A 13,415-nucleotide genomic window follows, 5' to 3' on the forward strand; every position below is an offset into this window, starting at 1 on the left:
TAGAGGAAATTAAGAGAAGTGTACAATGAGCTAAAAAAAACAGAGAATATTCGAAAATTAGACAAACATCAGTCGAAAATTGAGCCGAAATTGGGATATCTCATAAAAATACATTTTAAACAGTTTTTTCGGTCGTTTTTCATATATTTCCAATCTGTGTTTTTCCAAATTTAGTCTATTCTCTGTCCGGCCCAGTTTCTCCCAAATTACGCTTAATTTTCAATAATTTTTTGGCTCAAAAACACCAAAAAATCAAGAACTTCAGCTAGGAGTTGGTCAGAAAGTTGCACAAATTGAGAACAAATTCATTTTTTCAACCAAAAATTACTCGAATTCTCGGTTTTCTCTCCAAAAGTTAGTCAAAAATCATAAATTTCTGCTGAAAAATAAACGAAACTTTTTTTCGCACAGCCATAAATTCATTTTCAGTGGACCACCATCCCTCCGTCTGTGTGTCTGTGTGTCCACTGTCTTTTTTTCGTCTATACACTCAACTCATTAGAATCCATGCCTATTGTCAGCTATATCTGTCTGTAGCTAATTCTCCGATATTTTTTTTGCATTTTTAGCCTATTTTCATAAGATTTCCTTTTTTTCTCTCATTTTCGCTTACCAATCATGATTTTTTAGAACTTCTGTGGCCCTCTGTTCACAAGATGTTTAACGGCGTGTTCTCAGATTCAGCTGAGTATATCCCCAAACAATCTGAGAATGTTCCAGGGCGTAATAAGCTCAAAAACTATCTTTCACATATCGGAATGTTGTGAGTTCATTTTTTCAAGAGAAATACCAAACTGACTTATTTCGTGATTTTTAACTGATTTTCCATTTTTAACCATTGAAATAATCCCTGAAGCAGCTTTTTGACATCGGGGACTAGTTTTTGGAAATTTTGGATTTCTAGGCCACGTTTTGATAAACTCGGCCATCAACCAAATTGGGTGTTTTCGTTATTTTCAACTGATGTTTCTTCTTAAACTTTCAAAATAAGCCCATAAAACTTGAAATTGGTCAAAATTGTGTAAAAACTATTTAGTGACTTATCAAAAATGCATTGAAACTAGTTCTTAGGCAACTTGAGTTTTCAAGGGCACCACAAGCAAATTTTTAAAATTCTAAGCCTCCACATTTTTAGACAACATCAGGTCAACGACCGTCAGGATATGCTTATCAAGCGGGACGCCAAAATCCAAGAGTTGGAGACTAAACTGGCGGCAGCTGATCAAAAATTGATCGAGTCCGGAGCGCGGTAAGTTTTTTTTTGGATTTTAGGCAACCAGTTGTTTGGAGTTCTAGGCCATCTTCCTACATTTTCAGAGAAGCAAAGCTCCAGCAGGAGCTCGCCGAGCGGGACACCAAAATTCAGAAGTTGGAGACCAAACTGGCGGCTGTGGATCGTACTGACGAGCTGTAAGTGGGTGGAGAACGGAATGGATTATCTTTTTTCCTAGGCGACCGACATTCAGGCAATCTAGTCCACTCGATAAGTAGAGTCTAGTGTTTCGGCCGTTCGAGTTCTCTATTTTCTAAGCCACGTGTTGAAAAAATTGGCAATTAACCAAATTGGACTTTTTTCGCGATTTTCAATTAATTTTTCATTTTAAACCATCAAACTAAGCCCTGAAACAACTTACTTCATTCAGCTCGGGGACTAGTTTTTCCAAAATTTAGATTTCTAGGCCACGGTCGGAAACCTTGGTCATGAACCAAATTTGACTTTTACAAACCCTAATACGACCTATTTTGCTTTTGGTGACTCAGGCCACCAGTTTGAAGTTTCTAGGTCATTTTTTTTACGCCACGGACTCTGAGATGTCATAGGCCACAGATTCAGAACATGCCATGTGGCGGTAACCTCGGGAATCAATTGTTTGGAAATCCTAGGCCACGGGCGCTTTGAAATTCTAGGCCATCGCCTTTTTGGGTTCCTAGATCATCAGATGAAAGCAAATAGTTGTGTTTTCAGGTCACACGACTTTTTCAAACAAGACGAAGAGGAAATCATCGCTCTCAACCAACACATCAAGAAAATCAGTGACGAACGGGACAAGTTGTGAGTTTTCCGGGGTTCCTAGGCCACCAGTTTCTTTAATTCTTGGCCATCTTAGGCTAACGACACTTGAGGTTCTTTGGTTACTCTGCCAAAAACCTCATTCACTCATTTCAATTTTTCTTTCCTAAATGTCAAAAATTGCTCAAAACAACCGAAAAAGTGCTCAAAAACATCAAAATTTGATTGTGGCCGAGTATTTGCAAAACTTGGATTTCTAGGCCACGAGGGGGATAACTCGGCTACCGGTGATTTCGAGTGATTTCCGCGGCTTTTGGGCATTTTTGAACGTTTTTTATGCTCGGGGACTAGTTTTTGCAAAATTTGGATTTCTAGGCCACCAGGTGGAAAACTCGGCCATTAATTTAAGTCGACATTTTTCTTGGTTTTTCATGTTTTTGATGCATTTCTCAACTGAAAACCATCAAAACGACCCCGAGGACTAGTTTTTTTCAAAATTTGGATTTCTAGGCCACGAGGCAGAAAACTCGGTCATGAACCAAATCTCACTCTTTCGGTGATGTTCTATTTTTTCCTTCTAAAGCTTCAAAATAAGCCCTCAATCATTTAGAGCACTAGGTCTAGTTTTTCATAAATTTGGGATTTTAGACCACGTGTTGAAAAACTCGGTCACGGACCTCTTTCAGTGGTTTTTTGAAATTCAGGCCATTGTTCATTTATTATTTTCAGAAACAAAAAGTACGCCGATGTTGAAGCGGCCAATGAAAATCTCCTGGACACGATTCGCACCCAGGAATCGAGAATCGCCAGATTCCAGGCAGCGTTGAGGGAATCGGTTAATGAGAGCGAGGAGATGACGAAGCAAATAGCAGAGGTCCAGCTGAACTGTGAGAAGCAGATGGAACAGATCCAGAAGTTGGAGAGCACACTGAAGTTGAGTGACAGGAATCACAAGGAGAGAGTGAAAGATCTTAAGAAGATCGCAGAGCCAACCCATATCTATATAGAGCTAGGGAAGCTTTACGTGGAGCTCCAGGAGGCGAAGAAGCCACAGGAGGCGGTCGGGGCTCAGTTGGCTGCTAAGGAAAAGGAAATCGAGTATCTCACGAAGCAACATGAGGCGAAGCTGGCTGCTAAGGATTCAGAAATCCAAAATCTGAAGGAGACTGTTAAAGAGGAAGAGGAGAAGAAGAAGCGTCTGATGGTGACAATTACCAACCTTCAGATGAAAATTAAGGTTTATGATTCTGAAGAGGCGGAGAAAAATGCGGCGGCGGCGTTTTCGATTCGACCGGGAATGAACTTTGGGTATGGAGATCCTGATGAGGAGTGGTAAATGGCTTTTCCGGCAGAGCGCATTTGCATAACTTAGTTTCGAAACTTCTAACCCATTTTCATTATCATTAATTATTATCTTTTGACATACTTTTATGGCTTTTTCGAAATTTTATGGCTTTTTCGAATTTTCGAGGCCCGGCTTCAAAAAACGTATCTTTTTTTACCAATTTTTGTGAAATTTTACGTTAAAAAATTTAATTCTTTGAAGCATAACCAGCTTTTGATTGAATTCTGAAGTATAGTCAAAATTTCGACGTTTTGGGAAAATTAAAAAAAAAAAACCAAAATTTCGTTCAGAATTTTAGTTCAAATTTTTTCACCCGGCCCATTGCAAGTATGATTTTTTCATTTTCCCAATTCCGAAAATTCCCCCAACTTTCCAGATCTTTTCTCAGATTTGTATATTTCAAACCATTCATTCCCCGCTCCCATTTATATTAATTTGCCGTGAGATTGTATCCTATTTCTGATTTATATTTTTTTGTGTGTGTGTCGTCTGAATAAAAAATAGCAATTAAAACCTAGAAAAAGTAGGAGATAGAGGTTGTGTTGAATTGTGAAAAGATTAGTCCTCCGGGTCGTTTTAATAGTTTTCAGCTGAAAAATGCATTAAAACATGAAAAACAAATAAAAAAGTCAATTTCAATTAATAACCGTTTTTCACCGTTAAAATGCTTGACCATAAGAAAAGTTTGATGGCTCATAACTCTGTCAACAATTGCGGGAAAATTCTTTGACGATTGATAACTTCTTAGGATGTGCCCGTAGAAAAAAGTCGTCAACTACAAAAATGAAGCTCTACCTGTGATCTGTTTATTCCATAAACAATCAATATTGCGAGACTATCAGGACGTCGTGTCACAGACCTCCCTGAAAGGTTACTAATCAGAATATGTAACTTTTTGAATTGTCATTTTGATAGCACACCAGTGAGATTTCGGAAGTATATTATTGTAAATGTGTAAGTTTTTAAGAATGTCTCACACAAAACAGTCGTCTACTACAACTCTGCTGTTCTGAGGTTTATCTACACTCCCTACAAATATAGACATTACACCAATGAGTAACACGAAGAACCGCGCTAGATTTCCATTATAAAATGTAACTACAATAGCAATGTTTCGGAATCCCTTTTCATCTTGTAGCTGTCTAGATTCCATTCGATTTCATCTCAAATCACATCATAAAATTGGTGATTGTGATTCATCATTTGCTTCCAAACCTGCTACATTCAACCTCGATCATTATGCAAAATTGAGGGGTTCTATTTTCTTGTTAACACCTGCACTAGTCGTTCGTCTATTTCTTATGCGCTTTTCCCTTTCCCTTCATACATAAAGCAGACGTGACCGCGAATTTCTCGTCTAGACACGTATCACACCAACCAGCTGATCTTTTGGTAACCTTGAGTCATGACTCACTAACAATCACATGTCCTTACTGATGTACACTAAATAGAAATCAGATTAGACTTGGTATTTCGTCATTTTTACGAGAGCGTGTAAAAAGATGAGGGTGTCAGGAATGTTAGACAATGAAGTCAAAATGATAAGGAAAAGTACGAGAATCAAGTATAATCTGATTACATGTTTTCAGATGAGCCAACCTATGAGCAAGATGAAACCGAGAATATTGCCACCGCAATTGCACAACAGTGCTCCTTATTTTGTGCAGCAAACTTCCGGAATTCTCCACAAATTTCTGCTGAGGACGTTGAAGATTAATTAAAAGTTGGGGTCGTCATGGAAAAGGTTGTATGTAGCTGAAGAACCTGATTTGAAAGAGGTGGAAGACAAAAACAAGGAAGAAATCAAAGGAGTGCAATATTGATGCAGATCCGATACAATATGCAATAAATTTTGCAATCCAGTCATTTTTTCTATAATAAACCAGTAATGAATAAACCAATGTTTTTCTTGTGCGCTCTCATAGAATGTGAGCAAGCCCATGTATTTGCGAGTCATGAGTCTTATTGTGACTTCACAAAAGTCCTTTGTCGCAGAGGGACAAGTATTCTAGCTGTTGATCACAAAATGTGTCATTCATAAAAGAGAGAGAATGAGAGAGTGCAGAGATAGAGCCCGGTGAATACTTAAACATAATAATGAAGGTCGAATAAAGGGTACACAGTGACACAGTGCCATGAAGTGTTATGAGGTCACAGTGAAATTGTTAACACAAATCTGTTTGGCTGATGTGCACCTGGAAAGTAAACAAGACTAGAGACAATGGTAGAGAAAGAAGACGCAGATAGACGAGAGAGAACGAGAGAACAGTAGAAGGAGGAGGAACTTGGGAACAGAAGAGGGCGGAGCTTGGGAACAGTATAAAAAGGAAACGACCGAGAGGCAATTCATACGTCTCTGAGAATCGCTACCAGTATGCGATTCGCCCCTATTATGTATATTCTATGATTTTTTTTGAGTTTTAATTGTTTTTTTTTGTTATGGTGACAGGTTAGTTGTGGGATGAACCCGTTTAAAATATACCAATATCCTTTTTAGTTTTTCCTCTGGATCCAAGCAACTCGATGAACTGGTCAGGAGGATCTGACATTCCTGACACAGTTCCAATCATCGAGCCAACGCCAGACTACCAGAGCGAAGGAGAGCTCCGGAAGTACCGAACTAAGCGGATGAGGGCAGCTGGGAAAATTCAAATCCCCGCTTCACTGCTGCCAGGTACTCGGGAGTATCACTGATTGTACCTCGCCGCGATGAAGAATGCTGGACAGTCGGCAGTTTACAAGGATGCAAAGATGAGTGAGTTTATTCTGAAGAGCAGTGGTCACACAAACACAGCTTCTGAATTTCAGCACTCCGCTCATCCATCTTCGACCCACACAGCGCAGCAACTCTGCACCAACAGTTATAGAAGTTGGAGACGCAGTCAGAAGATCAAGCTGGAAACGATCAGTGAGTTTGAATAACATAATTCTTATGCTGAAACACTGTGTATTTCCAGAAAGAGACTGAAAAGAAAGAGTGGATTGTTCGGGCATCGAACCTGCTGAATGAGCACTATGCTCAGTCGAGAGCTGGATACATTGTGCTGAAGCGGTAGATGGAAAGAAGAAAAATGTTGAGAGACGATTTGGAATGAATAGAAGTGAAGCTGATACGACAAGAGGTAAAAACTGACACAGTATGACTCACAGACATCCTATTTTTATTATCTTTTTCAGAAAGTGAAAGAAACAAAGTTCGACATGGAAGCGGAATTGGCGGACAAAGACTTTTTAAAAAATTATTATGTCAAAATAAACAGTTGTTTTGAAAGTCCCTGTGTTCAGTTGTGTACTCTCAAAGTAGTAGGGAAGTACAGAATACTATTAGAGTAATTGACAAAAGATACATAAGATAACTCAGAAAATAGACGAAAAAACGGGAAATGCAGTTCTCATGGTCTTTCTTGGTGTCGTTTTTAGCTTCCACTCGTCATCGTCGTCCTCCCCCTTTTAGTGATTTTCGTATTTTTATAGTTTGGAGTTTTCTCTCTATCTGAGCTATAAGATATTCCCTCCGCCTAGGTTCTTTTTCGATCGCATTTCTGAACTTCTCATGGTGTCTAAAATAAACGTCATCATTCCTCTTAGAAAATAATGGAAGCGATTTTGTAGAATAGATATTGCAACAATGGGCGCAGCGAGCGCGCAAAACTGAGATGCAGGGAAAGAGAGGAAACATCAGATTGCATAATAAAAAAGTGTTTCGGAATGAGAGAACGGAAAGAGGACGGTCGATCGTTCAGAAAAATGTTCGCAAGAGGGGAAATGTAGAAGTATGGAAAGTTATATTCAAAGGGTAGTTGAATAGAATATTGGAACCAAGAAAAAGTAAGTCAACGTTACAAAACTTCAGACTTGCAATATTTCGGGTCCGCCGGAATTTGAATTTTTGAACTTATTTCACTACAACTCTTGTTTGCAAAATTTAATTCAGAAAATTTTGCCAATTTTTTCTCAAGTATATTTCTAAAAACCTTTAAAACCTACATAAAATCGTTCTTAAGAATTTTTTCCCTAACAAATCAAAAACATTTTCGAAAACATTTATTGAATTTACTTATAATCGTTGGAACTTCTGTCTGTATTCTTCTGTCTGTATTCAGTACAACAAATCTTAAAACGCGACGAATGCGAGCCAGACTAAGAAAGAGGAGGCGCAGGTGACACATAACGCTCGCTCTATTGAACCAAGAAGCAAACGAAGGGTGTACATGGGCTATACGAATACGCTTATGCATATGTATCCTCCTCTCCCCGTTTGAGCGACTATGACTGCTCTTCACTTCTAAAAAACGCGACATAGACGCGCCAGATCAAAGAAGAAGGAGAGGCAGGTGGCATAGACCACAGAAAACGCGCTCCATTGAACCAACAAGCAAACAGAGAGTGTCCATGAGTTATACGAACACTTCTATGCATATGTAATCCTCTTCCCCTTTGGTTAGCTACTGAATGCTTTCCTCCCCCAACTTTTCTGAGTTTTTCTTCAAAGAACTCACTATTTTTATTAAGTTCTAAAAAGTGGTGAGTGATTAAATTTGAAATTGCATTTTAAAAACTGCTTTTGAGAAAAAAAAACTTTTTTATTTTTGAATTCTAAAAGTCTTATTTGTGAGCTTTGTCATATATTGTTTGGATTTTTTCGGAAAGTTGCCATCGCATATTCTTAGAACGTTGTGTAGGCATTACTAGTTGTCGGAAACCAAAATATTAGTCAAAATTAAGGTACGAAATTAGACAAAACTAATCTAATGCTTGAAAAATTGCATTTTTGCGAAATTTTTTTCGAACAATGTCCGTTTTTTCTGAATGATCAATATGTTTGGAGACAACACTGAAAAAGGAAAAGTTAGCGTTAGTTTTAGTTTTTTATTCAATTTCGTAAAATATAAGTTTAGGCAAACCAACTATTCTCAAGTTATCAACAAATTTTCCAGAGCCCCTGTAGGATCTCGCTACCAAGGAGCCCTTGTCATCAACTCCCGTTTCACGAGAGATGGAAATTGGAAGAAATTCTTCAGCAAGTCTTGAAGATATCCGAAACAGAAGTACAAGCTGAACAATCCTTGGTGAGTTTCATGAGTTGGTCTAGTTAGAATAATACTGTATACAGTACTAGCCATAAAGAATGCGACATTTGCAGTTTTTAGTTGAAAGGGGTCAACTTTGTAAGTATGACAGAGCCTCCCTGATAGTCTAACGTTATTGATTGATCATAGACTATACAAATCACAGGTAGAGCTTCATTTTTGTAGTTGTAAACTTTTTTGTACGGCACATCCTAAGAAGTTACAGGCAGTGTAAGTATACAGCTCAAACATTTATCCTTCTAGTACTGAAAAACGGCAACATTGCAAGAAAATTCTTTGACGATTGATAACTTTTTAGGATGTGCCCGTAGAAAAATGTTGTCTACTACAAAAATGAAGCTCTACTTGTGATCTCTATATTCCATAAACAATCAATATTGTGAGACTATCAGGGAGGCCGTGTCACACTCACAAAGTTGACCCTTTTTAACTAAAAACTGCATGTGTCGCATTCTTTATGGCTTGTACTGTAGGTCACAGTCACGATGATTTCGAATCTATCTGAAAAATGCAACGTCGTTGTTGGCTGCATTCAATAAAAACCCACTTTTTCATAATTGAAAAAAATATAAATAAATGTTTCAGCTCAACATCTTGAACCAATTTCCTCTCATGAGACTCTCCGCAGTTTGCACCGTTCATGTCGGCTAATATTCAAACGCTTACAAAGGTGATTTTGGTTCAAACAGATTTTCTCTTCTAAAATGTGCTTTTTTTTAGATAATGCCAATGACCAAGGACGAAGCAAAAGCGCCATCCAATTTCGTCATTCATGCTCTCAACTAGTTTTCCGATTTACACAAAAAAGGTAGGTTCTTGAATATTGGCCGAACGAGATCATATTTTTTGAAGTGAATGGATAATATTCTCAGTTATTGCCCCACCACTTCTGCCAAATATGATAAGTTTATTGATGTTGTCTCCATCCTTGTCTCTATTCACACCCCCAAGTTTTTCATCCGTCGCCCTAAACCACCCCACAATCTTATCCGTCAGCTTAGGCGTGCCCGACTTCACCTCACCAGACTTATCAATCGTCCCAATTCTTCCCCCTATCTCACCCAACACTATCGTGATCGGGTTCACAATTTATCCAAGTCTTTTACCAAAACCTCCTCCAAACTGGAACGCGCCATCCTCTCCACTCCCCACTCCAAATCCGCTCGCGCTCTTATTTCCAAACGTATTAAGTCTTCCTCACCCATCCCCACTCTTCTTGTCAATGGCTCCTCACTCACTACAGACCCTTCTAAAGCTTTTGCTTTCTCGGCCGAATTTAGTAAAAATTTCAACCTCTCCCCATCTTCCTCACCTCCTATTTTTGCACCTCATTCTCACTCAAATTCTGAGCCTTCCCCGACTGAATTGTTCTCTCCCTGGGCTATTGAACTTGCACTTTCTAAACTTCCCCCTCGTTGTGGTTTCTCCCCCCATCTCATCAATTACTTCATTATTAAATACTGTGCCACATCTCTTGCCCTCCCCCTCTCTATTATTTATACTAGTTCTTTTGAATCCTCTCAAGTCCCTAATGCTTGGAAACACGCCACTGTCATTCCTATCTTTAAAAAAGGTATCTCCTCCAACCCCAGTAACTATCGCCCCATATCCCTCACCGATCCTTTCGCCCGTATTTTCGAGCGTATTATCTGTAGATATCTTGTTGTCTCCTTTAGCCACAAATTCAACCCCTATCAATTTGGTTTCCTTCCCCGTCGTTCTTGTACGTCTTCTCTAATTTACTCTATATCGGCCTACAAATCCATCCTCAAATCTCACAAAACCCTTGATATTATATTGTTCGACTTCCAGAAAGCCTTTGATAAGGTTGATCACCAACTTCTTATTGCCAAACTCCACTCTTTTGGTGTCCCCTCCCTTATTATTAACTGGTTTGCTGATTTCCTGAGTAACCGTTCCTATTCTGTCATGGTAAACGGTCATATTGACCCCTCTATTTCCCTCATCCCTTCCGGTGTTCCACAAGGCACATGCAGTGGTCCCCTCCTGTTTCTCATATTTATCAATGACCTCCTCTCCTCTTTCCCTCCCGACCTCCATTTCTGTGCCTTTGCTGATGATGTCAAAATATTCTCCCACAGCCCCTCTCTCCTCCAATCTGGCATTGATACTTTAGTTTCTTGGGCTAACACAAACCTTCTTCCTCTAGCCCCTTCCAAAACCACTTTGCTCCGCCTTGGTTCTCATAACATGTCCCATTCTTATCACATTGACTCCTTCTCCATTCCCGACTCTCCCGTTGTTAGAGATCTCGGTCTCCTCACCGACCCTAAACTCAAGTTCCGCGCCCACATCACCCGCACTGTCAATCTCTCTCTTCTCAGGTGTAACCAACTATTTAAGTCCTTTAAATCACTCTCTCCCAATTTCTACATTTCTTTGTTTAAAACATATGTCCTCCCTCTCCTGGAGTACTGTTGCACAGTATATTCCCCTCCTGCATCCAGCCTCCTTTCTCACTCTCTTGAAAAACCCCTCCGTCTCTACTCTCGTAAAGTCTTACAACGCTGTAACATCTCCTTTTCCTCATACCCCCACCGTCTCGAAATTCTTAACCTTGTCTCCCTTAGGCACCGCCGACTTAAATCCCAACTTCTCCTACTTTATAACTTCATTAGTGGTGCCACATATTTCCCCCACCTCAATTATCATGTTAAAATCTCCCAATCCCCTCGTCGTCCCATGACGTTAATTTGCTGCCATCCTTCTATCCCCGATTTTTTTGCTTCCACCATTCCAATTTGGAATGCGATTACTACTAATGTCCCCCAATTCCTCCCTCCATCTAAATTCGAAACCCTCCTTAACTCCGCTATTACTCGTTTTTAGTATTTCAATTAATTGCCTGTTTTCCCCCGGTTTTCTTCTCTTAACTTGCTAACTTCATTAATTTTCTCCCGGTTATTTTACCCCTTATTCCAATTCTCTCACATTTTCCTTCATATGTTACTAGTCCATCTCGTGAGGGATGTATCTAGTCTCCCCCTTTCTTAATGTTTTTTTTTCTCTGTTATTCTATTTGTCAATAAATATATATATAATGTGAACAAGGTGTTTCTCTTTACAGGTGTCAATATCACTGCGGAAGAAATCATCGCTATCCTGGTCTACAATCTTCATGATGCATTCGCTTGCTGTTATACAGTCGCAAGTTTCAAAACGATTCTGAAGGCTCGATTGACAATTTTCCTTATTTTTTTGTTTCCTTATCAGCAACTGACTCGATAATTGCTGACTACAATTAATCCGATGTCCTATAAAAAATTATAATAAATTTTTTGAGAAAACTCCTGTTTTCAGTTTTTCCGGGATATACAAAATACGATATGGAGTAATTAATATAAGATACATAAGACAACTCAGAAAAGAGTTTAAATAAAGACGATCTAGTTTCGGGTAGCAGATCGGAATTTGCAGTTCTCATACACAATTGTCTTTTTTAGTGTCGTTTTGGCTTTTTTTCTATTGGCTCGTCATTGTCGTTTTCCTCCTTCTTATGAATAATTGCACTTTTGTAGTTTGGAGTTTTTTCGTTGGAGTCTACCTCTGGTGACTTGCCCTCTCCGCCTAGGTTAGTTTTCGATTCTATTCCTGAGCTCCTCATCACGCGGCTGTATAATGGAAATGTCATCAATACTATGGAAACGATTTCATGACATAGATTGCGCAACAATGGGGGGCCGCGAGCGCGCAATACTCAGATGCAAGAAAAAAGAGGAAACAGGAGATTTCATAAAAAGTTCTTGGGAAAAAGGAGAGTAGATTGTTTAGAAAGTGTTTGAAAAGGGGATGTAGAATTACGGAAAGTTGTATTTAAGGGGTAGTTGAGTAGAGTATTGGAGCACAGAAAAAATAGATCAGCATCACAAAATTTCGATGACATTCGTTGTAATATGAAATATAATTCTCTGGTATTAAGTTCCCAGTTTATCTTCAGTAGTTAACAAATTTTTGTTATGTCTTCCTATTTTAGAGATATCATTATGTAAGATAGTTATAAACGCGTCGAACGCGCACTATCTTTTTTATAGTGTTTTAAGGCCATTTTTCGAGAGTTTTGCATGATTTTAATCACTGTAACGTTTTATTACCAAGCCTGAAACATTCTTTCACGTTTATAATAAGAGGATTCGTACATCACTCTAGTAATTAACAACTTTTTGTTATCTCTCTCACGTCTCAAGATATTCATATAGTACACAACATTTATAAACGCAACAAAGACGCGCAAATATTAAGAAGAAGGAGGGGCCGATGGACAAACAACATAGAAAACGACACCCAAAGAACAAACGAGAAAGCAGAGTGAGCATGGGCTATACGAACACTAGCCTGCATATGTAACTTTGGTTGGATACTGAATGCCTTCCTCCCCCAAAAAACTCATTATTTTTATTGAATTCTAAAACAAGGTGAGTTTTCTAATCCAATTTGTGAGCTTTTTGTATTTAATTTTTGAATTTTATCAAAGTTTTGCCTTCACATAACCTTAAAAATTTAGTCGAAACTAAAATATGAAATTAGTCAAAGCAAATCTAATTCTCCAAAAGTTATTTTTTAATGGAAAAAACGTTTTTCGAGCAAAATTTTAGTTTTTTTTTTGAATTATCGATTTTTTCCAGGAAAATAGTGGAAAAAAACATAAGCCGTCCTGGCAAGTCATCAGAGACGTGAGTTGTGATTTTTCTATTGTAATAAATAAAGATGGTGCTGGCGGCACAATTACTCTTGGCTTAACTGAGACAGCCGAGTAGGTAATTTTAATGAATAAAACCCTTTTTCAAACTCCAAAAACTACTGATAGCTAGTAAAAACTGTAAAAACTGTTATTAGCAACTTTGAATTCAATTTCTAACTACTAAATTTCAGAGAAAAAGTGCTTGAAGAAGCAAAGAAGATCAATAAAGCTCCTTCTGCGTTGCCCCCAATGAATGTGTTTTGGAAATAG

General features: G+C 38.6%; 2 protein-coding genes across 2 annotated transcripts; both read left to right on the forward strand.

Annotated features, from left to right (window-relative positions):
* Window positions 1-656: 656 nt before the first annotated feature.
* Window positions 657-3,347, forward strand: GCK72_026097 (uncharacterized protein; the record flags this gene model as incomplete). The annotated part of the gene is made up of 5 exons (XM_003101996.2): window positions 657-763; window positions 1,136-1,249; window positions 1,318-1,410; window positions 1,967-2,053; window positions 2,741-3,347. 5 exons carry the CDS (start codon window positions 657-659, stop codon window positions 3,345-3,347), a joined length of 1,008 nt encoding a protein of 335 aa, XP_003102044.2.
* Window positions 3,348-5,795: 2,448 nt separating this feature from the next.
* Window positions 5,796-6,412, forward strand: GCK72_026098 (uncharacterized protein; the record flags this gene model as incomplete). The annotated part of the gene is made up of 5 exons (XM_053736655.1): window positions 5,796-5,805; window positions 5,854-5,968; window positions 6,031-6,111; window positions 6,165-6,264; window positions 6,314-6,412. 5 exons carry the CDS (start codon window positions 5,796-5,798, stop codon window positions 6,410-6,412), a joined length of 405 nt encoding a protein of 134 aa, XP_053580221.1.
* Between the last annotated feature and the right edge of the window lie 7,003 nt (window positions 6,413-13,415).

This window comes from Caenorhabditis remanei, chromosome X, assembly GCF_010183535.1.
Source record: "Caenorhabditis remanei strain PX506 chromosome X, whole genome shotgun sequence".
In the NCBI taxonomy this organism is placed as follows: Eukaryota; Metazoa; Nematoda; class Chromadorea; order Rhabditida; family Rhabditidae; genus Caenorhabditis; species Caenorhabditis remanei.